At 41.9% G+C, this 24,934-nt stretch overlaps 1 protein-coding gene and 1 long non-coding RNA gene across 6 annotated transcripts in view; one reads left to right on the forward strand and one right to left on the reverse strand.

Annotated features, from left to right (window-relative positions):
* Positions 1 to 4,164: 4,164 nt before the first annotated feature.
* Positions 4,165 to 12,577, reverse strand: LOC140612327 (uncharacterized). Of its 4 annotated transcripts, none has more exons than XR_012013609.1 (3): positions 11,667 to 12,023; positions 10,604 to 11,499; positions 4,165 to 4,308 (listed from the first exon to the last, which is right to left on the reverse strand). It is a non-coding gene; the product is annotated as an uncharacterized lncRNA (long non-coding RNA). The 4 variants fall into 4 exon arrangements; XR_012013605.1 differs by lacking the exon at positions 4,165 to 4,308 and adding an exon at positions 12,448 to 12,559 and having other exon boundaries at positions 11,667 to 11,783; XR_012013610.1 differs by lacking the exon at positions 4,165 to 4,308 and adding an exon at positions 12,033 to 12,392 and having other exon boundaries at positions 11,667 to 11,783.
* Positions 12,578 to 12,911: 334 nt separating this feature from the next.
* Positions 12,912 to 24,934, forward strand: part of CHD1 (chromodomain helicase DNA binding protein 1) — a 72,559-nt gene continuing 60,536 nt past the window's right edge. For both annotated transcript variants that reach the window (XM_072789620.1, XM_072789631.1), the window contains exons 1-2: positions 12,912 to 13,273; positions 15,243 to 15,433. In XM_072789620.1, the coding sequence (XP_072645721.1) occupies positions 15,381 to 15,433 (53 nt within the window). In that variant the 5' untranslated portion in view covers positions 12,912 to 13,273; positions 15,243 to 15,380. The remainder of the gene's footprint in view (positions 13,274 to 15,242; positions 15,434 to 24,934) is intronic.

The following is a 24,934-nucleotide window of genomic DNA, read 5'->3' on the forward strand; positions in this document are numbered from 1 at the left end:
TCTGGATAGTTGCACCTAATGTCCTGGATAAAAGGAGTTGCTCTAAATAGGCCTTTAGTGATGTGGTGTTGAGGTGTTGGTGGAGGAGAAGCCTTTGAGAGTTCTATGATTAGATGTCAGTCTTTTTGTGAGCCTGTGTCTCTGGATTGTGAGCCTCACAAGTGTCTCTCAGTTTTTTTGTGTCCCCCCTGAGGTGGGGATAGAGTAGTTAGAGTGGGAAGGAGTTAGGTATTTCCCTTCCCCTAGGTCAATTAGGCTTTGAAAATAGCCCAGCAGGTTAGGCCCTGGCTAACTACTTTCCCCTGAAACTAGGCTTTGTTTCAGGCAGGCTTTGTTTAGAAGAGCAGAATGGTCTGGATATTTCTGAATGGTTCTTTTCCCCTCCCCTTGCAGAGAGCACAAGGGGATTTTTGTAAGATATTTATTGTGAAACCTAGGCAAGCTCTTGGAGGTAAATCTTGTAATATTTGGGGCGACCTATGACTGGGTCCCCTGAGTTTTTTAACTCTCAGAGTTACCTACACGAAGCCTCCAGAAATTAATCAATTACAGTTCAGATTTTCCTCACCTGGTCTTGTTCCCACAGTAGTTGCTGCTTGTCTCTGCTCAGGTAAACCATGAGGACTCCGTGTATTTGTTTGTCTCACCAATTGTGGGGGCAGAGGTCTGTCCTGTCTTGTCCCTTCTCTTCCAAGAAGAGTTGCTGATTTTACCGTCTGCTAGCATAGGGTAGAGACTTCCAAGCTCCTTACCGTGGAACTGGACACGACAATTCCTTAGCCTTCATCATCTCCAAAGATCATCACTAAACTCAATTCATATCCTATCCTATCCTAACACTGGGCCATGTAAGCACTGATAACTGTACTGCCTGTGAAATAATCCATTTTGAACATCCTGTTTGGTCCACCACCTCCTATCCGTCCAGCTCACATTAACTTGGCATTAAGTCTTTAGCTTCTTATAGACCTCAAGTTCATTGACACCCTTCACTACTCCTACTACTTTTTAATTATCTGTATTCACTCCCACATTTACCCAGCTTGGATTTCTTGTTTCATCATATTCCTTTTGAAGCACAATCAGTTAATTGCCTTGGCCTCCATCTCTCTCTGTTGAACTCATTTCACAAAATCTCAAACCTCCTTGAATTCAAGTATTTGGTTCTTTGTGCAGAGACCCAAGAAACTTAATAAAGAAAATATAATTAGCTGACTCATTTCTCCTTGAATTCATGACCACAGACCACAGATGAACACCCAAGTCAATCTGGCAGTCCTACTATGCTTCCCTAGGAAGCTCATCTTTACATTCTTTGATGTAGAAGTGTCATTTTTGTGTGTGTGTGTGTAACCCCAGACTCCTTCACTCTCCTCATTTTCAGGTGATGATCCTACTCCGTCTATAATTCATTGTGAATATAGAAACTGTCAGAGAGGATTTACTTCATTTTCATTCCAACAGATAATCAAACCTCTCTGCATCTGTACTCACCTTCTCAGCTTTCTTTCCTGTTAAAATTGAAATAGTGTCATTTTCCCTATCATGGGCAATTTTAACTCTTGACACCTGTATTTTCGCTTCTTCTCAGTTTTGCTTCTTCAGTTATTCCATTTGTCTATTACATATCATCAAATTTTCATATTCTTATTATTCATGCCAGTCTACCAACATACATCAGTATTTTCAACTAAAAAGGAACGCTTCTTTGACTTACTCCATCTATTACCACACACCTTTCTAACCTTTTCATTGTAAAGGTTTTATACACATACACACACACACACATTTATATTTTTAAAATGATATTGAATATTTATGGGGAAAAAACAGCATTTCCCTCTCTCAGCCCTCTCCACTCTCAAATACATTCAACGTTTCTAGCTCTTTGATATTTATCTCCACATTTCCAAACAATATACTTGTTTGCTGCTTATTGATATATTTAGATACTAGTACATAGAAAATGAGGACCTCAACTCAAATGTTGTTACTTTTACAACCCAAATTAATTTTGATTCCATCTTCCGTACATTTCAAAGCTACTCCTCTAATTATATTAACAGCTATTATATATTAGAATAGCTTTTTAAGCGGAGAACTAGAAAGACCCACTTTCACTTTGCTACTATTATCCATTTTCTACATAGCAGCTACAACACTCTTATAGAAAGTAAATCAGATTTTACTATGCTTTGGTGTAAAATTTTCCAATAGCATCTTCTCGTGTTTGGAATCAAACCCAAGTGTCTTCCATAAACCACAAGCCTCTGGATCCAAAGGAGGTTCCTTGAATATCTCGAGTCCAATATCCGCTTAACTTCTCATACATGATACTTCAGCTAAACTTGCCTCCTTCAGTTCTTTACATAAAACAAACCCCTTCTTACCTTAGGGTCTTTGCACTTTTCTTCCTGCCCTTCCCATGGTTCTTCCTACAATAGACAGGACCTCATTCTACCAGTTACAACTCAAAGAAGCCTTCTCTGACTACTCCACTGCTCTTTCCATTTGTCTCTTTTTTATTTTCTCTGGCATAACTTCACCTTCCCCCTACAGAACCCATCCCAACTTGTAACCTTACTTCCTTTAATGATGGGTCGGTCTCTCTTCTTCCTTCCCCCAAAGTAGAATGGCAACTCCAAGTGAGAAAAACCCTCGTCCATCTTAACACTGTTTTCCATGTCCCTACCCCAAAGATAGGCATATAAAAAGCACCCAAGAAATACGTGAATTAATTCTGCAATATGTGGACTAAATTTAAATTCAACTAGTTCAACCAAATCACACATTATGTCCAGCAGAAACAGGATATTAATAATAGGCTCTTGAAATCTTACAAGGCATGAGCTAATGGACCCACTTCCTAGTCAGTTATTAGGAAATTTGGCTGCAACCAATTTCGATTCTCTTACAGAGTCTTCCAGGGCCACTCCTGACAAAGGACACTAAATTTGTCATTTGGGGCAACGGTACCCACTTCTGGCTGGTGCAGATTCTTTTGTACTAGACAATGAGAGGTGTTTGAGGGGTTGAGACAGTCTGTGCTCTGGGTCTACTTTGGGGTTTATCATATGCTACTGCTTTACTGTGGAGAACTGCCTGTCAATTTTCTTTTAGGGAGTTTTGTTTTGTATCTAGCTAATGCTGAAGACCTTAGTGGGTCAGGTTTCTCCTTAAGTTGTCGATTCTTCTGAACTTCTGTTTCTTAGCAACAGCTGAGACTCTGTCCATCCTCATTGTTCTCTACGTTAGCCTCAAAGCAAACAAGAGAAAAAGTGTGCACGGCAGCTTGCATTTGGCATTTAGTAATATTCCCAGACACATAGTGCATTCCAATCTTAGCAGCTATTGATAGAAATTGTAAAGGATCATCACACTTTTGTGAAGGAGATGGGCAGTGAAAATATTTTGGAGGGAACTGAGAAATTGGACCACTTAATATCATTTGCTCCTTCTTGAGAGTTCTATTGCTATTACTAAAATTTCACTTTCTGGAATGCAAATGTAAAAGCTTCAGTATTAGAAGCAAGGTTGCAAAAAAAATGTTGCAATTCAATAAACCCTTTGACTAATTTCTTTTCCCTTTTCTTTTCTTTCTCTCTCTCTTTTTCTTTCTTTCTTTCTTTCTTTTTTTTTTTTTTTTTTTTTTTTTTTTTTTTTTTTTTTTTTTTTTTTTATTAAGAGAGGGAGAAGGAGAGAGAGAATCTTAAGCAGGGTCCACACCCAGCAGGTCTCCATCTTATAATTTTGAGATCATGACCTGAGGCAAAATCAAGAGTGAGATGCTTAACCAAGTGAGTCATTCAGATCCCCCTCCCTTGACTAATTCCTTGATCTGTTTATATAATCTCAGACCAAAGGCAAATTGGCTTCCAATAATTGCCAAAGCTGCTAAATTTGACATAAATAGCCAAATTTGGTGCAATTGACTTTCATCTGGGAACTTTGTTTAGAACTTGTCTCTTTTGTACTTTTAAATGTACTATATAAAACCCTCCACATACAGTAACTAGTGCACATGACATATATATACATATATACATACAGCTAATTCTCTAATGCCTTACCTCAGTGCATATATACTCTGAGTTCTAAGATACTATTGGGGAAAGTGGGGGTAAAAGATTCACAATTGTATAGCATGAGCTAACAAGTTCCCAATTTAGGGCAGGAAAATCTTTATTGCCTGCTATTCCACCTTGATTCATCCAGCTTCAGTTTCTCTGTGGTTTGTTGTTTTCAACCCCATTCACAGTCAAACTGGAGAAATACTCTTCAGTTGCAATTGGCAGAAACCCACTTCAGCTAGTTTAAGCAAAGACATGAAATTTTATTATAAGGATAAATTATGATAAATAATTCAAAGATAGGAAGCAAACTCAACCTTCTCAAGGGACTGAGATCAAGAAATGGAAACCTATCAGGAACCAAGGCAGCTCTTATAGCTGTGTCTGGTATGTCAGCACGGTTTCATGAAAGCACAGACTCTGGAGTCAGACTGCCTGAGTTCTATTTTAGCTCAGCACATATTTACTTTAGTCAGGCTTCTGAGTTTCCTTAGTCATAAAATAAAGTGGGGAGAAAGGTATCAACCTCACACAACTATAACAGAACACTGAATGACACAGTAATGTGAGAGATTCTTACTCTGCAACACAACTAAGATTCTCCACATGCTGCTCCTAAGTCTGGTAGCCTTGACCTTTCTTTCTCAGAAAGATTAGTTGACAAACTTTCTCGACCTCAATTTTAAATACTCAAGATAACTTGATTGGTCCAGGTAGGGTATAGTTGTTAATCCTAGCTAAAGACAGAGGCATTGAGTTACCTAATACAAATATAGCTGCTGAGACCCATCCCTGAATGTCTGTATTTCTCAGTGGTGGAGGATCATGAAATAAAGCTAAAATCAGAACAAACTAGATTTTTCTATACTTCTCTTAAATCATCAATCTTCTGTTCTATAGTCACAAAAAAATCCCAATATAAGTGATTCGTCCAATGTCATGTAAACAATAATGGATGAGGTTAATGGTTCAAAACTAGATCTGACTTCAAATTCAAAGTTTTCTTTCACTAAACAATGCATTAGAGTTGTTCACAATGTGAATCTTTGTTTTTTTTAAGATTTTATTATTTTCTATTTTTTAAAAATTTATTTATTTATTTATTTTTTATTTATGATAGTCACAGAGAGAGAGAGAGAGAGAGGCAGAGACACAGGCAGAGGGAGAAGCAGGCTCCATGCTCCGGGAGCCCGATGTGGGATTTGAGCCCGGGTCTCCAGGATCGCGCCCTGGGCCAAAGGCAGGCGCCAAACCGCTGCGCCACCCAGGGATCCCAGATTTTATTTATTAATTCATGAAAGACACACAGAGAGAAAGAGGCAGAGACACGGGCAGAGGGAGAAGCAGGCTCCATGCAGGGAGCCTGATGTGCCATCAATTTTCCAATCCAATTTACACTTACACCAACAATGAGTTTGTTACACCGTATTTTTTTTAAACAAGGAAAGTAACATTATCAGTCTATTGTGCTAATTATATTTCTCTGTTCTACAAATGTGTTTTGAGGTTCTGTTTTTTTTTTTTTTGTTTGTTTTTGAGGTTCTTTTGTTGCTAATTATAAGCAAGGTTGAGTTTAGACTACCTTGTTAGGTAGTGTGCAGATCCTCCTCCTTCATTAGTACCCTTATCAAACCACCACTCTACCTACTAAGATTTCACTAAAAAATACTTAAGTTTGTCATCCTTTATAGCATGGTTTCTCAACAATGGCACTATTGTCATTTGGGACCAGATAACTATTTGTTGTTGGGGTGTCCGATGCACTGTAGGATCTTTAGGCAGGATCCTTGGCCTCTACCCACTACATGTCAGCAGCACCTGACCTTCATTGTGACAACCAAAAATGTATCCAGATATTGCCAAATGTCACCTGTGGGGCAAAATCTCCCCTTGCCCCATTAATAACCACTATTAACAAAATAAGTGTCCCGGCCTCTCCATACTTCATCCAAACTGTTTTGAGTCAATGCAGTGTTAATACAACAATGTCCATAGTTTCCCAGTGCTGTAGCACAGTAGAATCATCTTTTAAAAACAGTGAACTTTTGGAACACCTGAGCGGCTCAGCGGTTGAGCATCTGTCTTCGGCTAGGACATCTGGGATTGAGTCTCCCATCAGGTTCCCTGCTTCTCCCTCTGCCTGTGTCTCTCATGAATGAATAAATCTTAAAAAAAAAAAAAAAAAAAAAAAAAAAAAAAAAGGACTGTCACCTGTCCCTCAAAAAATAAAAAAAAACCAAACAATTAAAAAGGTGAGCTTTTAAGAATGCTTAAGCCAAGGCCCCACCTAAAAACAATGGAATGTAATCTCTTGAGGTAAGGCTTGAGCATTTTTATTGCAAGGCTACCCAAAATTTAATTTGGGCACAGTCAAGAATTAATGTCTTAGCATATTAGTCTTCCCAGGAGTATATGCTTGAAAATAGATTTCTACCAACAATTTTTCAAACATTAGTAGAATATGAGGTGTGCATATATTTGGGGAATAGAAGACTCACAGAAACTTTAAATCACATCAAGTCATCACCTGGACCCCATAACTATAAATAGTGGTATCTAGTATTTAGCTCCTGGTTGAAAAAAAAATTTTTTTCCCAAATCAGACTTTTAAGGTATATCCATTTCTGAATGCTTTTTAATCCTTCTAGCTCATTATCGTTAACTCGTCTCTAATCAACCTCTCTCTCAAAAGGACATTTCTTGTTGTCTTTGAAATACCTTGTCTTTACCTAAACAAAAATCTACACAACCCTGCTCCCCAAAAGCAAAGAGAATATTCCCTCTCAAGTCAGTCATTGATTTTAGACTCCATGATTCAATTTCTTCATTTATCACATTCCACTCCAACCTGGCTCTGGCCCTATTTATTATTCCAGCAAAATAATTCTAAGGTAACAAAAGCTCATCATGTTACTAAATCCAATGGATATGCTGATGTTATTTCATATGATTCTCAATAGCATTATATATCATTCACCACTCCTTCCTTGAAGTACTTATGCCTTTGTTATCCACTGCACAACATCCTTGACATCTGCAACTCCTTATCCAGCTCATCTTCCTCCACCTAGCCAAAAATTAACTGAAGTTCTTGACTGTATGCTCTTAGGCTGTCTTCCAAGTTTATTTCATGTATACTCAAGACGTTAATTTCTCCCCACACACTTCAGTTTTTATTCAGTCCAGATCTCCCTTCTCAGCTCCAGACCTCTATCCCAAAGAATCCTGACTCAAAGGTATCAGAAACTCAGTTATGATCCAAATTTATGATCTCCACACCTACCCATCTCCAAATATATTACCATTGAAGTGAATGCTATTACTATTCAGTTCCATGCCATTCCATTTTATGTACAGCTTCTCTCCTCCTCCCAACCCTGAATCCAACGGCATCAACAAATTCTGTGGACATTTCCTTCCAAATCTACTCTCTCTTCCATAACACTACCCTGGCCCATCAAGGTATTTCTTATCTTTTAGCCTAATTCACTAAAGGATATTGTGTTTTCTTTGACATACCACTAATTTTTTAAGGCTAGAGTAAAATTTCCAATTTGCAAATCCTTCATTACCACAGTTTAATATCTTTCAAAGGTTTCCCTTTGTTCCAAGAAAAGAACCCACTTATTTTTTATTACTGATTTTAGGGGGAGAAAAGAGGAGAGGGAGAATCTTAAGCAGGCTCCATGCCCTGATGAAGGGTTCCATCTCACAACCCTGAAATTATAACCTGAGCTGAAATTAAGAGTTGGACGCTTAACTGAGCCACCCAGGTGCCCAGAACCCACTTCTTTACCTGGCTTTGGACCCTGTATAGCCTGACTCCTATGTAGCTTCATCTTCCTTTGTTCTATCTGCTCTAGCAGTACTACCCTCCTTGTAGTCCAAACCAGAGCACTTCGGAAAGTAAAAAATGCCCATCCTTGGCCAACTGGATTATAAATCGACCTCATCTCTCTGGTCCAAGATTTTTGCTCATCTTATTTATTTTTTTTTACCTGGAAAGCTCTTTACTTCTCTTTTGCTTATCTATTCCATATTAATTCTTCAGTTCTCAGACCACATCACTTCCCTTGGAGACTCTTCTGACTAGGGTCCTCCATTATGAATTCTCACGATTGGTTCTTCATACCATTTTTGTTATGATTTTGCAGTATGATTGTTTCCTCTATTAGACTTTAACTCTTGAAAGTATGTTTTTGCTCTAATACAACCTACCCACAGGGACCCCTCACCCTGGCAGAATGTCTGGTATGCAATTTATTGAATAAATGTCAACAATAATGCACTGGGAACAGAGTCTCCATCCACTCAAGAAGCTCACAATGTCATATGGAAACAAGTACTTTAATAGGATACAAAGATATGCTGCACTTACATAATACACAATTTGATGTCCTAAAAGGGAGGTGGAGAGCTGCCTGACATGCCTCTTTTTTAAAAAGAATGTATTTATTTATTCATGAGAGAGAGAGAGAGAGAGAGAGAGGCAGAGACACAGGCAGAGGGAGGAGCCGGCTCCATGCAGGGAGCCTGACATGGGACCCAATCCCGGGTCCCCAAGATCACGCCCTGGGCCGATGGCAGCGCTAAACTGCTGAGCCACTGGGCTGCCCCTGACATGCCTCTTACAGTGTCTGTACAATTGCAAGAGGATACGTAACAATCCTTGATGAATTGCTTAAACCCGTAAGAGGCTAATTCATAAGACAGATGAACTATATCCACTTACATTTAAAGGTAACTTTCTAATGATCTGAAGAAATATGTGGCTAGAGTATCTTGTGTCTCCTAGGAATGATGGGAGGCAATGCTGGGGTCAGACTGTGAAAAGACTAAAACATTATGTATGCAGATTTGTGGTATATTTAAAAATATGTATTTAAAGCAGAGGAGTGATTTCATTAGGTTTCAAGTCTGAAGGAAGCCACAGGTTGAGCTACAGGGAAAGACACAGAGAAAGTGGGGCCTATATAATAAAAGTAGAGGGGATAAAGGGTAAAGACAGCATACCCGAGGTAAAATGAACAGTAAATAAAGGATCTGATACAGCATTAATGCACCAATTTGCTACCATTCAGCTAATTTTTTTCTTACTCTGTGGGCACACTTTGAAATTAGAGAAAGTAGAATATATATAGTTCAAAGATTATTATTAAGATTTATTTATTCATGAGAGACACAGAGAGGCAGAGACATAAGCAGGATCCCTGTGGAAAGCCCGATGTAGGACTCCATCCCAGGACTCCGGGGGTAACGCCCTGAGCCGAAGGCAGACGCTCAACCACTGAGCCACCCAGGAGTCCCCAATGGTTAGATTTTATATAGTTGTCTTTCAGCATCACCTTTAAGAACCTTCCATTTGAAACTTGCGATTCAATAATTTATCAGTAAAAATTCCCAAATATGATGGCCAAAAGTGAATGAGCAATTGGTAGATATCAGAAAAATCCAAAAAAAAATTCTAAACACTATCTAGAACCTAGAAATTCTGCATATCAGAAGAGGGAAGGAATAGGAGTGTCCAGCATTCTTAGGAAAAAATTTCCCCAGTTTCTGACTCCTGCCGCCCCCCCTTGCCAACACTGGGAACCACAGCTCCTGTCATATAATTTTAATAATTAAAAACATAGAAAAATGTAAATTTTCACTATAAGGTGACTTAGGATTTCATGGATTCTATTTATAAAGAACTTTGTAAATTTAAGTATATTTGGAAAGTTATTCCACTGTTTGGCAAGGATCTGGGGATGATGACATTGTTTTAGATTCTAGGCTATTTTAATATTGTTCTGATTGTTTTAGCAGCTTCTCATACACAAATCCTCTAGGCAAAAAGAACATAATCATGCAATTAAAATCCTATCTTGGCATCCAAAATATTCATGAGAAAAGCAAGAGTTATCGTTGCCTTTATGTTGAACATCTCACAATTCTGGATAAGTGGTTCTTAATCTATCTCCATCTATGGATGCCCGTCAGTTAACTAGTCCTAGAAGAGTGTAACAGAATCAAGGACCCACAAAGTGCTGTCCTAGATTTTGTAAAAATAGTATGTTTTCCAAAGAATATGAAATTTCTCAAATGGGAAATAATAAAGACTTCCTGGTTGCCATTAATTTCCAGGGATTTTTGCCAGTCATGTGCTGAGATTATCAACTGTTTGTCTATTGTTTTTAGTACCAATAGAGATAAGGACAGTCTGTTCATACAGAGTGAAACTAAAAACTTAACCGTTCAGATAACAAATGGTCAAAAAAATAACTCTTGCCTTATTCATTTTAAAATAGCTTTTAGGGGATCCCTGGGTGGCGCAGTGGTTTGGCGCCTGCCTTTGGCCCAGGGTGCGATCCTGGAGACCCGGGATCAAATCCCACGTTAGGCTCCTGGTGCATGGAGCCTGCTTCTCCCTCTGCCTGTGTCTCTGCCTCTCTCTCTCTCTCTCTGTGTGACTATCATAAATAAATAAAATTAAAAAAATAAATAAAATAGCTTTTAAAAAACTGGCAAGATTGTTCCCATTTTCCACTTACCTTGTAGTTCTCCACGTTCTCAACGGCAATTATAAAATTCTGTGCAGTCATAAGGAATATTATGATATTAACGGAAATATAAATATCCAAGGTTCAATATTTTATTACAAATTTACTAAGACTTATTTTGCAAGAAAAGCGTCTACAGAGTTTACGTGTAGTGTATTACATCCAAATGGCAGTTTAAGAAGCTTGTGATGTGCTTTCAGAAAACACACATGTAACTCGTACAATCCTTTTTTTTGTGAGATGATAAAATGTAGTACAGATATAATTCAACTTTATCATCCGCATCCTTCTTCTGATTCCAGAATTCTTTAACTGCCATGGTTACTGTGTTCTTGGGGCTTTTCCCTTTTACTTACCACTCTAGTAATCCAATAAAGAAACTGGTGTGAGGCACAGGAAGCCCCAATCGTTAAGGCACCTTCATCATTAATTTTGAATTAATATCACCTTTAATATTAGACACTGGCAGTTCGTCTCTACGTTTCGGGACTTCAAAAATGGATTACTTGTTACAATCTTCTTCACAACCCAGCATTACGGTGATTTAGTAATTAGGAAAAAAAAAAGATACAAGAAAAAGAGGCTGAGCACAGCTCGTTTTACAAATGAGGGCAGTGCTACATTTTGTTTTACTACTTATTGATAAACATGTACATATATATACATGTATTTTAGCAGACCATGTGTACTTGTTTGCCTTTCCCTACTTCCTTCCACATACTTGGGATGACGTTTTGAGATCTCTCTGAGGCCTCTAAACCAAACTGTTCCAGCAGCTGGTGGACTAAAACAGGAGTTATTTCCGAAGAGATGAAAAGGATCGTTTTGAGAACGCAGCTACCACATTCACGCTCCTCTGCCTCGGAAGGTGGGCCTTGGCACCAAATCTGGAGAAAACGATTAGAGAGTTTGATCATTAACCTGGCCTGAGTCAAAGGACTGCGGGGGGGGGGGGGGGGGGCGGGGGGGCAGGGGGGGGGCAGGGGGCCAGGTGAAGAAAGTCTACAAGAATTTGGATTTAAAGAAATGCTTTCGGGCAGCCCGGGTGGCCTACCGGTTTAGCACCTGCCTTCAGCCCAGGACCTGATCCTGGAGTCCCGGGATCCAGTCCCACCCACCGTCGGGCTCCCCGCGTGGAGCCTGCTTCTCCCTCTGCCTGTGTCTTGTGTCTCTATGAATAAATAAATACAATCTTGGAATGCGCTCAACACGAGTGAAGCCGGACAGCAGCGCCACGCTGGAAAGGGTGTTTCCTCCGACCCTTAAAAGGGTTGTAACTGAGACCCGCAGTCACAGTTATGCAAGAAACCGCCAACTAAGTAGCAGCGGGCCAGCTGGACAGTCAGCAGCGTCCCGGGAGCTGCTTTTGTGCAGCGAGCCTGCACCGCGCCCTCCTCCCCGCCTGCGGGCAGGCGCCTACAAGGGCCGTGAAAGCCTTTCCACAGAGCAGGAGGTGTCACGGCAGCAGCAGCCCGGTCTCTCTCTCCGCTCCTGGGCGGCCCCGCCGGGAGCCGGTGCCACCGGCGCCGAAACGGGGCAGGCGGCGGGGGCGGGGGGGGCGGAGCGCAGTTGCCCGACAGCCGCGTTCCCAGGCCGCCTGGTGGGATGCACACCGCCCCCCACCCCGTCGGGACCCCCGGGAGCAGGGTTCGAGGCCTAGGCCCCCAGACCGCGCACAGGACCCCGGCCTGGCCCTCCCGGGGCGCCCCGAGCCCCCGCGTCGTTTTGAGCATCCCCCTCCCCGCCCCCGCAGCCCGCCGCTCCCACGGGAGCCTCTCAGTCCCTCCGCCGCGACGTCCTTGCGCAACCGTTCCGAGGGACAGCTGCGTCCCTACCCGCGCGGAGCGAGCCCGCAGCTCCCGCTTCCCGGAACCGAATCCCCGCCGCTAAGCGAGGGCGCCCGAGCGAGCCCCGGCGGCCAGAGTCCGGCGGCCCCCGCGCGGCCGGCGTGCGCGCCCCCGCCCTCCGCGCGTGCGCGCCCCCGCCCCTCGCGCGTGCGCGCCCCCGCCGCCAATAGCCTCCCTCCCGCCCCCCCCGCTCCGACGGCCCCCGCGGCGTGGCCCCGCCCCCCGCCCGCGCGCGCGCGCCCGAGGAGCCCGGCGTGCGCGCGCCCGCCCGCCTCGCGCCCAGTGGAGCCGGGGAGCGAGCCGAGGAGCTGACGTCGCGCGGGAGGCGGAGGCGACGGCGACCTCGGCGGCGGCGGCGGCGGCGGCGGCGGCGGCGGCGGCGGTTGCGCTCGCTCTCTCGGCGTCATGGCGGCTGCCGGGAGCCGATAAGCGGCGGGAGCGGGAGCGCGCGCGTGGCCGCGGCGGCGGCGGCGACGACGACGGCTCGTTACTTGTCGCCTGTGCTGCCTTCCTCGCCGTTGGTGCTTCAATAATGAATTGATTGTTGGATCCGCTCCGCGGGGGGATCGCGCGTTGGTGCGGCGGCGGCGGCGGCGGCGGCGGCGGCCCGGGGCTTGTCCTTCCCCTTCTTCCTCCCCCTCCTCCTCCTCCTGCTGCTCCTGCGCCTCCTCCTGCTCCTCACGGACTCCTGCTCACCCCGAGACGCCCGGAGCCGCGGGGACTCGCTCGGCGGCGGAGACCGCGGGCCCGGGCGCGGGGGAGGCCGCGGAGCCCGGTCGGCTCCCTCCGCCCGCGGAGCCGTGCACGCCCGCCGGTAAGAAAGGGGGCGGCGGGCGGGTCGCGATGTGGCGGGGCGGGCGGCGGGCGAGGCCGGGCTGACGGGCTCGGCGCGCGGGGGGCGTGTGAGCGGCGGGCGCATCCCGGCGCCGGACGGACGGGCGGGGGCGGCGGAGCTCCGGCCTCCCGGCCCCTCGGCCCCTCGGCCCCTCGGCCCCTCGGCCTCCCCGCCTCCCGCCTGCGGCTGGCGGCCCGGGGCTTCGGTCCCGCCGCGACGCGGACTCCCAGCACGTGGGGAGCGGCGGGCGGGCGGGGGGAGGCCGGGCGAGCCCGGGAGGGCGCGGGGCGGGTCTGCGGGAACTTTGAGGCGGGAAGCGCGCCCCTGGGACCGGGCTGCAGGCCCCGGGCGGGCGGGCGGCGGGGGCGGCGGGGCAGGCTTGCGGCCGCCCCCGGGGCCGGGGCCGGGGCCGGGGCCGGGGCCCGGGCCGGGGCCGCTCGGAAAACTTAGCGGCGGCGGAGCGGCCGGTGCGCGACGGGCGCGGAGAGGAGGGTCGGGGAGGTCGAGCGACTTGGGGCCGCGGGAGTCATTGTTCGGCCGCGTCCGCCCGGGGCCCGGCGGCGCTCGGCGCTCGGCGCTGGCCGCGGGAGCAGGATGACGGGGGGAAAGGGAAGTCGCGACGCGCGGGGAAAGCCATTTTGAAGGGCGAGGAGGAGTCCGCCGGGGAGAGCGGGCGGAGTTGCGAACTTTGTCGGCGGGGACAGACTCCGGGCGGCCGAGGTCCCGGCTCCGGGCGGCGTCATTGTTCGGCGGCCAAGCCCGTCGGCCGCGGGGACCCGGGCCCTGGGCGCGCGGAGCGAGCGGGGGCCACTTTGTGGCTGTGGCTGTGGCTGTGGCCGTGTGTCGCGGGGTCCCCCGCGCCGGGCTCCCCCGCGCCGGGCTCCCCCGAGGGCTCCGAGGCGGACTCGCGGCGGCCGGCCCGGCAGCGCCAGCTCCCCGCTGCCCGCTCCCCGCTGCCCGCCCCCCGCCCCGCGGGCCCCGGAAGGGCCCGTGGGAGCGGGAGGCCGGCGGACAGCCCCGCGCCCCGCGCCCGCGCCCCGCCGCCCGCCCCGGTACTTCGGGGCCGGGGAAGGATCTGACGTCTCCTTCCCCCGCGTCTTCCTCTCCCTCCCCTGCCAGAGATCTCCTTTGTTTATTCGCGGGTGGCTCGTAGGTGACTCTCCAGTGCGCCGCTGTCTCCAGAGGTGCAGATGCCCGTGTCTTGCTTGGCTCGGGATTTCTACCCACCCCAAGCCCACCTCTTGATGAATCCTACTGTATGTTCTATTGCCTTTCTTTCTTTTTCTTTCTTTCTTTCTTTTTTTATAAATGGAACCTCTGCAAGACCAGACTGGATGAATGCTATTTAAATGTTATCACTCCGGTCTCGGTTTACCTGTGAGAGAACACGTTTGTTTTGACCTGTACGTTTTTCGCCGAAAGTATAGGGTACCTTTTACTCTGTTCTTACGTGATCATTTCCGAAACTTTCCCTCCCTTAAGTGTATGAAGTTGTTGGTAAGAGGAATTAGCGCTTGATTAAAGGTAATGCCCCCCCCCCCCCCCCCCCCCCCGCTCCATTCATTTGTTGGACCAAGTAACCAATAAGACTTCATTTGGTAGAACATGTTCCGTTCTTGGGATGCAGGTTACATACTACCACTTGACTGTGCTTGTCTATTTATCTGTAATGTGTATATGTGTGTATTGATACACAGTTGCAGTCACTCTAAAAGTTTTATCACTCCACAGACTTTTAATTTCTTCTGTCAGAAATAAGCCGTGGTGCTAAATTCTAGTCCCTACTCAGGATTGTAGTTAATAGAAGCCTAAGTATTTCGAGGGAAGGACTCCTTCCTTACCATCTCTAACTGACTGAGGCAGATTTTTGTAAGTTCTAAATAGATTGACTAATCTTTTTCTCTACAAGAAATTTTCTTACTTTCTCAATTTTTTTTTTTTTTTTTAGGTGAATCAGAAAGGGCCCAGGAAGCCTGTGAATGTTGGAGAAAATTCATCCGTGAATTTTTGATGTTAAAGGAGTTCGTTTTTGTATTCATCTTTTAAACTGAGAAGATTTATATTTTAAAACTTCTTGATATTTACAATGAATGGACACAGTGATGAAGAAAGTGTTAGAAACAGTAGTGGAGAATCAAGGTAAGCACTTTATTATCAAGTATTTATTAGGAAGAGAATGTAAAACTTAACATGACTCTTTAGTTTTCCTAGTAGGTGGCAGAGTTTTCAGATCAGATTCTTCCTCTTAGTTATCCAAACAGTAAAACGTTTCTGATACCTGAAGTTTTGTTGATAATACAGGTTTTATTTTTTTCATTGAAATACGCAAAGAAGAATTTAAATATAGAAAGTTTAGGTTTCTGAAGTCTCTTTGTTGGTTTTTATTGTTTGGGTCAGTTAATTGAAAATAGAGCAAGTAAAACGAGACATTTAAATAACTTTGTTAGAGCACTCTTCAAATAAAGACAGTAAGGAGTTCTTAACTCACCTTTTTTCTGGCGTTTTGTCTTCTATACCTGTCCTGTCCAATATAGTAGCCACTAGCCACATGTGGCTATTTAAACTATTTAAGATTACAAAATATTCAGAGCGCAGTTAGTCATACTTGACGCATGTCAAGTGCGGAAACCCACATGTGATTAATGGCTACCATGATGTGTAGCACAGATAGAAAACATTGCTCTCCCTCCAAAAGTACTTTTGGACAACACTAATCTGGATGTTTGTTAAAATATAACTGCAACCCTTTTTCCCCCAATTTTCTTTTTAAAGTAGAGTTTTCATTATATATGAATGAGTTACCTGGGCTATGTCTTTGCAGAGAAGATACAGTTAATGAGAATAAGCCATATGAAGCTATTTTAACATGTAAGAAACCTCTTCACAAAGACTCTTTAAATTTTTATGTAACCCCCAGATTTTGAGTTATCTGCGCATTGATGGAGTCCATGCAGTTGTATATACTTAATCAGTAGAGATCAGGAATGTGAGCATCGGAGTTAGACTGCGTGATTACTTTTCCCAGTTCTACTTTTTATTACTTGTGTAAATTTGGGCAAATTATTTTACTTCTGAGGTTTTGATTTTTTTTTCACTTACAGAATAGGAATTACAGTATTTTTATCTTATTTAAAGTTGAGAATATGTTATGTGTAAAGGGCTTAAAATAGTTCCTGATATGAGCATTCAATATTTTGTTTATTACAATTAGCATCATGTTTTACATACCATAGGATACTGTGTAACTGGAACATTAATTACAGTGGTAGAGAAATGAGATGGGCAAGAAAAAGGAAAATACAGGCATTTGGGAGCACTTCAGAAAAAATGCTGGCTAGAAAAGGAAACATTGGTATAAGTATTTGACTTTAAACTTGGTATTTTTCTGGTCTTGTTAGGTGTACTTTAGTTTATAAACTTTTGTGGGCAGACTGTTTAGATAACATAGGAGCAGTTATAGAAAGCAGCATTATTTAGCTGAACAGGTATTGGTCTATACGTTACATACAAAATCTGAGTTGACAGCTCTGCGTTAACTAGTTCTCTGAACGAGGTCTCTACTTAAAAAAAAAAAAAAAAAGAATTGAACTGAAACATTCAGTTACTTAATTGACAAAGTATAATAAGGTTTCGGATAATACAGTTGTTCAAGAATCACCAGAGTTGAGAGTCTAATTAGAAGAGTTTTGAATCTCATCTTTGATTCAAATCTCTACAGGCATATTGACTCTAGTAAGTGATTAAGAGTCACGTTGTCCACATTCTTTTATTTATTTGTCAGTGAGCAACAAAATGGTTAATAGACATATCTAGAGGAAACACAGGACCTAAACTCTCAAAAATAGGAAATAAGACTCTTGAGACTAAATCTTCTACTTGAGTATTCAACTGTTACATTCTGAGCCCTTACTGGTTCCAATACTGTTTTATGCATTTTGCTGCCATATCTAAAGGGGAGTAGTAAGTTAGATTTGGTAGTATAAGTGAAAAAAGTTAAACTCTGTGAAATCACATTTACTTAAAGGAATCTTTTACAGTGCATACTTAAAATAATTGCAAATTATATTCTCTAATTATTCTGAGTTATTTCTACTATATAGGTTTTTATGTGCTTTTGAGAAGTGTGGTTGTCAAGTTATCTTGTTCTTGCAACTGCCTTGGTGTTTATCAGAAGGGAGGCGTGCTTCTAATTTGCTTTCATTTTCTTCCTTATTGCTCTTACACTGTCCTTTTCTTTTGCTCTACTGTCATTGTTACCAATCCTAAGCCCTCATTCACCCCCACCCTTCCGCCCCCCAGGCAGAGCTTTCACACTCGGGCAGTATAGAGAAGGGAGATGGTGCTTGAGGATGTGAACTTATACATAGGGGTATTTTCTTGCAAAACAAAAACAAAACACACCACAAAAAAAGCTTATAGTAACTATGAATATTAATATAGAAGGAAGGGAGGGAAAATATATTCTGCTTTTAAATGACATAAATAGTTTTTAAAGTAAAAGTTGATTTCTGTTGGGTAGAATTTTTAAATGTATTTTTGCTTTAGATTTTTTTTTTTCCCTTTGTGGAAATTCCATTATGAAATGAAGTAAAATTAAGAAGTCGTCTGACATTTTTGGTTGGTATAATTAGCTTTCTACTAAAAAATGTTTTTCCGTGTGGAAAGATGGTCTATGACTATTCTCTGAAAGGAGAAAGAATACACAGGAAGATGTCTCTTTGGCTTATAACTGACAATTTTGAAACTTATTTACTAAGAAATGTGGGTCAGGATGCACCTGCACATCAGTTTAAACTCAGCACAGAGTTTATTATACAACTGAAGTAAAGCTTTCTAAAGATTCCGTTGGAAGATTTCAAAGTACTGATTCCTGGCTGTGTGGATTTGAGGAAAAAACAAACAAAAAAAAATAAGCTTTCCAAATCCTGGTTAGACTTTTTATTATAAAGTTCCCTTGAATGATGATTTAATCCAGGAATAGATTTGTGGATGAAGACCAGAACTACATAGTCACATTTTGCTAATTTTTGGATTAGTACATGCTTCATGCTTGGAAAAGTTTCTCTTCTTGCCTATAGATTAGGTTTTTGATAATCTAAAATTGTGAATTTGATCATTTATTTGAATCACTTTAATTAACGTCTACATATAGTGCCTTTGAAAAATTTTTACAGAGTGAGGGAAATTGTTGGTGATGTGCCACAATGGTCTTAACCATTTATAGTTAACCATTTATAGTTAATCTGTGGCTGGCAATTGGGCTTTATTGACCTGATTCTTAGAATTCTTCTGTTTCTTTGTAGCTTTTCATAGTGTTAACAGTGCTTGATTTAATATATTTATAATACGTTTTAAATATACATGTGTGTAATTTTTATATTTACTTAGAAGAACTTTATATGTCACACAAATTTTCTTGGCTTATAGAAGATACCTTTGTTGGCCTTTTATACTTCACAGTTCTTTGGATCTGAACTTTTTAAAAGTGTTTTTGCTTAAGCAGTGAGTAGGAAATATAATCAGTGGAAATGTTCTAAATGAAAATTTCCTTTTATAAAACTTCAGGGTCTTTTTTTTTTTTTTAATAAATTTTTATTTATTTATGATAGTCACACAGAGAGAGAGAGAGAGAGAGGGGCAGAGACACAGGCAGAGGGAGAAGCAGGCTCCATGCACCGGGAGCCCGACGTGGGATTCGATCTCGGGTCTCCAGGATCGCGTCCTGGGCCAAAGGCAGGCGCCAAACCGCTGCGCCACCCAGGGATCCCAAAACTTAAGGGTCTTTAAAAGGCTTTGAGAAGCCCCTTAGTCTAAAGGACCTGTTAAGTTTAAGGAACACCAAGTCGAAGTTAATTCGAACACAGGCCATGTTTCTTTACCATATATTTATTTGTTAGTGTCTTGTTGAAAACTATGGTATGCCATTTTTGGAAATGTTGCATTTATGTACACGCATACCAGAAAGATTTGTTGTCATCAAAATCAGTTTTTCTCCCTAAGTAAATTTGAATAATTTTTAAAGGCAGTGCCAGTTAAAATGGTATTTTTCTAAGCTTACTTTGCAGTTATCTCAGAGTTTTTTAAAAAAAGTCAGTTTATTCTTAAATTTCAAAAGTTTATGCTAAGAAGCATTTTAAGAAAGGCAGGAAAACATGAAATCATAAAACCAAAATGGCTAGACATCATTGAGTTAAGGAAACTGGTTTCTAAAATTTTCCCATGATGTCATTATTTGCAGAAAAGTATGTCTCATTTACACCATTTGCTGTTAATCCCTGTTTTTCAGCTCTGTATGTACTTCATCTATTCCTATTAAGGTTTTTTTTTTTTCCCTCAAATATGCTGTATGTGATAATCTCAGATCATCTAGAATCTTAACATTTTAGAAATTCAATAGGGTATTGAGCAGGAGCTTTAGCAATACGTTACACTCTCCAAATACAATTTACTCAACTAAAATTTTCATACTATTTCTTAGGATTGTGATTAATTTAGTGACTGGAAAGTGTTTAGACTTCTGACTGGTAAGGGTAAAAGAATTGTATGTGATTCGACTTTCAGATACATTACTTTATCTACATAGGCATGAGATAATGTGGAGGCAAATGTTAATGTGTAATTGCCCCTTTTTATACTGTTTAAGTAGTTGCTATTTAAGATCTTGGTGACTGCTTGGTTACATTTGGTAACAGTTCTGTATTTAAAAATAAGGAAATTTCTTTGCAGGGAAGAGATAAAGAATAGATGGAAAAACTTTATCTTTTTTATAGAAAATTAAAAAAAATACATAAACTGAAAAGTTCAAGCTGCAGTTGTGGCCCTGGGACCAGTGGTATTGGCATCACCTGGAGCTTGTTGGAAATGTACAACCTTGGGCCCCACCTCAGTCCGCCTGAATCAGAATCTCATTTTAACAAGATTCCAAAGTGTGATATGTGTTCATGTGAAATTCGTGTGTGTGTGTGTGTGTGTGTATATGAACTTGTTTGGCTGGAGTCATTCACTGTCTTGCCACTTTTTGTTGTTGTTGTTATTGTTGTTATTTTTTTCCCTGGGAACCCCCAGAGGATGGTCTCCTGGCCCATTCCAGCAAGAGGTTGAGTACATTTCATTTCTCTTGAAACAAAAATAATGTGGCATGCGATGATGATTGAGCTCTTACTCTGAGCCAGGCATGGTACACATAGTGCACAGAGTATTACATGAATTTATCACAGTTCATCCTTAAAACTCCCGTGATGTATGCAGTATTATGATTCCTACTCTCCAGAAGGGGAAACCAGATTTATAGCCATTTTTAAAAATCTTTTTTAAAAAAACTACTAACTAAATTCCACACTTTACTTGGATTTCATTGGTTTTTCCATTAATGCCACTTATGTTCCAGGATTCAATCCAGGGTACCATGTTGCCTTAAGTTGTCAGCTCTGTGCAGTATCCTCTGGTTCTGTGAGAGTTTCCGTTTTTCCTTGATTTCCTTAAGTCTTAAGAAGTACTGGCCAGGTGCCCTATAGAATATTCCCCATTTGGGATGTTTTCTGAGGTTTTTAAATTAGGATAGGGCAGCCCCCGTGGTGCAGCGGTTTAGCGCCGCCTGCAGCCCAGGGTGTGATCCTGGAGTCCCAGGATTGAGTCCCACATTGGTTCCCAACATGGAGCCTGCTTCTCCCTCTACCTGTGTCTCTGCCCGCCTCTCTCTCTCTCTCTCTCTGTCTCAATAAATAAATAAAATCTTTTTTAAAAAAGATTAAATTAGGATAAACTGGGGTTATCAGTTTAGAATATCACAGAGATAAAGTGCTCTTTTACGTAGTCACGTAGTATGGGGAGGGTAATATCCACATGATATTACTGATGTTAATCTTCATCACTTAGCTAACATAATATTTGCCAGGGGTCTCCACTTTGAGTTACTCTTGTTTTCTTTTCATACTGTATTCTTTGGAAGCAAGTCACTGTGTCTAGCCCTCTCTCAAATGGTTGGGGGGAAGGTTGGAATTAAGTTCTATCTCCTGCTGTGAGGGAGTATCTATGTATATTAAGAGGAATTCTTTTGTAAAGAAGTCTTTTCTTCATTCATTCAATCGTTCATTTGTATAAGCCTGGACTTATGTTTATGAATATGTTTACTTTGGGTTATAATCCAGTACATTATGTATTTTGTTGCTCAGATTGTTCTAGCCTTGCCCATCAGGTGTTGTCTTTCACGTTGGCCTCTGTATCCTTTTTATATACTCCTTATCTTTTTGCCCTAGAATCAGCCATTTCTCTAAAGAGCCCTGGATCCTTTTATTGGAGAAAAGGGTATTAGAAACCAAGGTTTGGGTGCTGGGTATACTTGTTGCTACCCAAGTATCACTTCTAGGTTCTCTTAGTGGAAAAACCAGACAGAGCTTAGGTAGTATATGTATATATACTAAACATATCTACATATCTCTAGTTTTCGGTATCTATCATTATGCATGTTGAGGTAGACATGAGTTCATACTGATGTCTCCAACTCTAATTCTGTACTGCAGGATTCATGATAACCTTCCTTCTCCTTTATAACTTCAGTCTCCTTCAAAGAGAAACTTGGCACCTGCTATCCACCATCCCATCATGCACCACAAGGTCAGATACAGGTAAAGCAGTTTGAGAATTTTTAGGCCATGCTCCCAGAAGAAACATATTTGTCAACTAGAATATAGTGTTTATGTACAGTATACAGTTCATATTATATTTAGACTTTTAGTTTCCAGTCAAAACACTGTTTTCTAAAAAGTTACTAAAGTTAGCTTCTTCCTCCCACCCTCTTCAATGCGGTTGTCATAAATTTGTAATAAAGTTAGATTCATTTGGCACAATTTGCATTCCATTCTGTGTTCCTCAGTCACATGAGTTGGTTTTTTAAAGTTGCATATATTACATTTACTCTCTGATGTACAGTTTTATGTGTTTTGACAAATGCACAGAATCAGTTGTCCTCTACTCCATTACTGTGCAGAGTGATTCCTTCACCCTAAAAGTTCCCCTCTTTTTCCCAGATCTGTTGAATCAGAATTTTCATTTTAACTAGATTCCCAGATTTGTATGTATATTAAATTCATATGCATGTAGGAGAAGCTTTTTGCCTGGAACCATTCAGTATTTTGCCATGTTAACGAAGAAAGATTATTATGGAAACACCTGGGTGGCTCAGCGGTTGAGTGTCTGCCTTCGGCTCAGGGTGTGATCCTGGGGTCCTTGCAGGAAGCCTGCTTCTCCTGCCTATGTCTCTGCCTTTCTCTCGTCTCTCAAGAATCAATAAATAAAGTCTTTAAAAAAAAGATTATTATGATTTAGAGGTGACAGTGCAATAGCTTGGTTTTAACACACAATCGAGTAAGCATATTCAAATTCATGGAAGCGTATAGGTATACAAATGAGGTGAAAGAAAATAGAATTGGGCAAAGTACTGGAGTAATGTAATGGGCTATTGGAAAGTTTTCATGGAGCTCTTTAATTTTTGTAACCTTAATAGTAAGAAATGATGTAGTTTGGAAAGAAAGGAAGAACAAATAGCATATATTCAGACGTGGGTTGGAAAGGAAGGTTTTTACAGAGGTCATAGTTCCCCCAGTGAAGAAGTGCAAGTTTCCTAATAAAGAATGTGTTGGACATGCTCGCTTTGCAGTTCTTCAGTCTGACGTTACTCAGTGTTATGCTGAAGTCAGTGTACGGTTTGGTCCCAAGTGAAGGAAGGAGAGGTAAGGAAGGATAGCTGACTAAATGCAACATTCATTGAGAGAATATTACTCATGTGAATGGACTACTGGTCAGAACCACACGTTTAAAGAGAGAGATACTCTAGAAATTTATTGTACCAGAATCAAGTTCTTATGTATGAATGACTGAGAACATTGCTGTTAAAGGTATATTATCAGTCACTGTGATATGAGGTGATTCCTTAGTCAAAAGTCAACTTTAAGTAAATGTTAAACTGCGTTTGAGAGTTCTTTGTTGTGGATAGATTGAGTTCTAAGTTATCATTGAGGGGCACCTAAGTGGCTCAGTGGTTAAGCATCTGCCTTTGGCTCAGGTCGTGATCCTGAGGTCCTGAGATCGAGTCCTGCATCAGGCTCCCCGCAGGGAGCCTGCTTCTTCCTCTGCCTTGTCTCTGCCTCTCTCTGTGTGTCTCTCATGAATAAATAGGTAAAATCTTAAAAAAAAAAAAAAAAAAAGTTATCATTGAGAATAAAGTACGGAAACATGAAAAGTTCTGGCTAAACCGTACTGGCTTCTGGCATCCAGTGTCTCCAGTATCTCAGAGATGAGACATAAACCATAAAAATAGTGGGGGGCAGCCCCGATGGCCCAGCGGTTTGGTGCTGCCTTCGGCCTGCGGTATGATCCTGGAGACTGGGATCGAGTCCCACGTCGGACTCCCTGCATGGAGCCTGCTTCTCCCTCTGCCTGTGTCTCTGCCTCTCTCCTCTCTCTCTCTCTCTGTCATGAATAAATAAAATAAAATCTTAAAAAAAAAAAGTGGGGAGCTCTTTTCTTTTTTTTGTGGGGGGGAGCTCTTTTCTTAAATGAGAACCATTCATATTAGCTATTTCACATCTCTCATTGCTGCTTTCAGAGGTACAGTTCTCTGTCCTCAGATGCTTAATTTAGATGATTGAGCAACTACTTTGTAGTAGATTGCATGAGATATTAAAATTGGAGGTTTTCCTATTAGACTTACAGTGAAGAAAAATACCAAATTATAGTTAATACAAAGAAGTAATAGTGTGCAGCAGTTGAAAAGTGGGAGTCACTGATCATAAGGTAAACAGTTTCTATATCAAGCCCAATGTCAGAATGAAATTTGGTGGTGTTTTTAAAAGAGGTACGTAAAACCTGGGTGATCTTAGATTTTATGCATGTTAAAAGTTCTGATAATGTGACTTTTTTGATGGTAAGGTATTTTGACAGGCTTAGGCAAAAAAGCAAAGAGTAACTTTTATACCCGGGAAAATGATGTTAGATGGCAGTAAATACTGTGCTAAAGAGTTATTATGTGGAGGAATGGGGCCACTAGACAAGAGTGTAGTTGCAGTCTAAATTCTCTGAAAAGAGACTATTCTTTTTGTGCTTGAAGTTAATTATAGTATGATTATTGCCATTTGATGCAACCGTTACAGTATTTCCATTTCTAGTTGAGTAAATGTTGCATTAATAAAGGGGAGAAGTTTAATCTGAAAGGAAACTTTATAAGACTTACAGTTGTATATGGGTACAAAAAATGTAAATAATGTCTTTATTCCATTTTTAGCCTGTACTTTATAACAAAAGATTGACCCTAGTGTTCAGTGTTCAGTAGCTTATGTTAGTCATATTATACTACATTGATGATTTTGCTTTTTTTTTTTTTTTTTTAATCGAATGGCTCACAGTAAATGGAGGTGGTTGTTATGTGTAGCAGCACACTCCCATGCATACTGCGGACTGATGAAATATCAAGTCACATATAACTTTGTTAGAAAGTAAAGCATACAGTGTTGGGAACTTGGTTGTTTTGCAACTGTATTCATTAAAATAATAAAAAGTATACATATTTCAAACATCTTTTTTTAAAACAAATTAATCAAATTTTTTAAACGGAACTTTTTAAAGATAGACATTTATTTTATTATT

Source organism: Canis lupus, chromosome 2 (assembly GCF_048164855.1).
Source record: "Canis lupus baileyi chromosome 2, mCanLup2.hap1, whole genome shotgun sequence".
Taxonomy (NCBI): domain Eukaryota; kingdom Metazoa; phylum Chordata; class Mammalia; order Carnivora; family Canidae; genus Canis; species Canis lupus.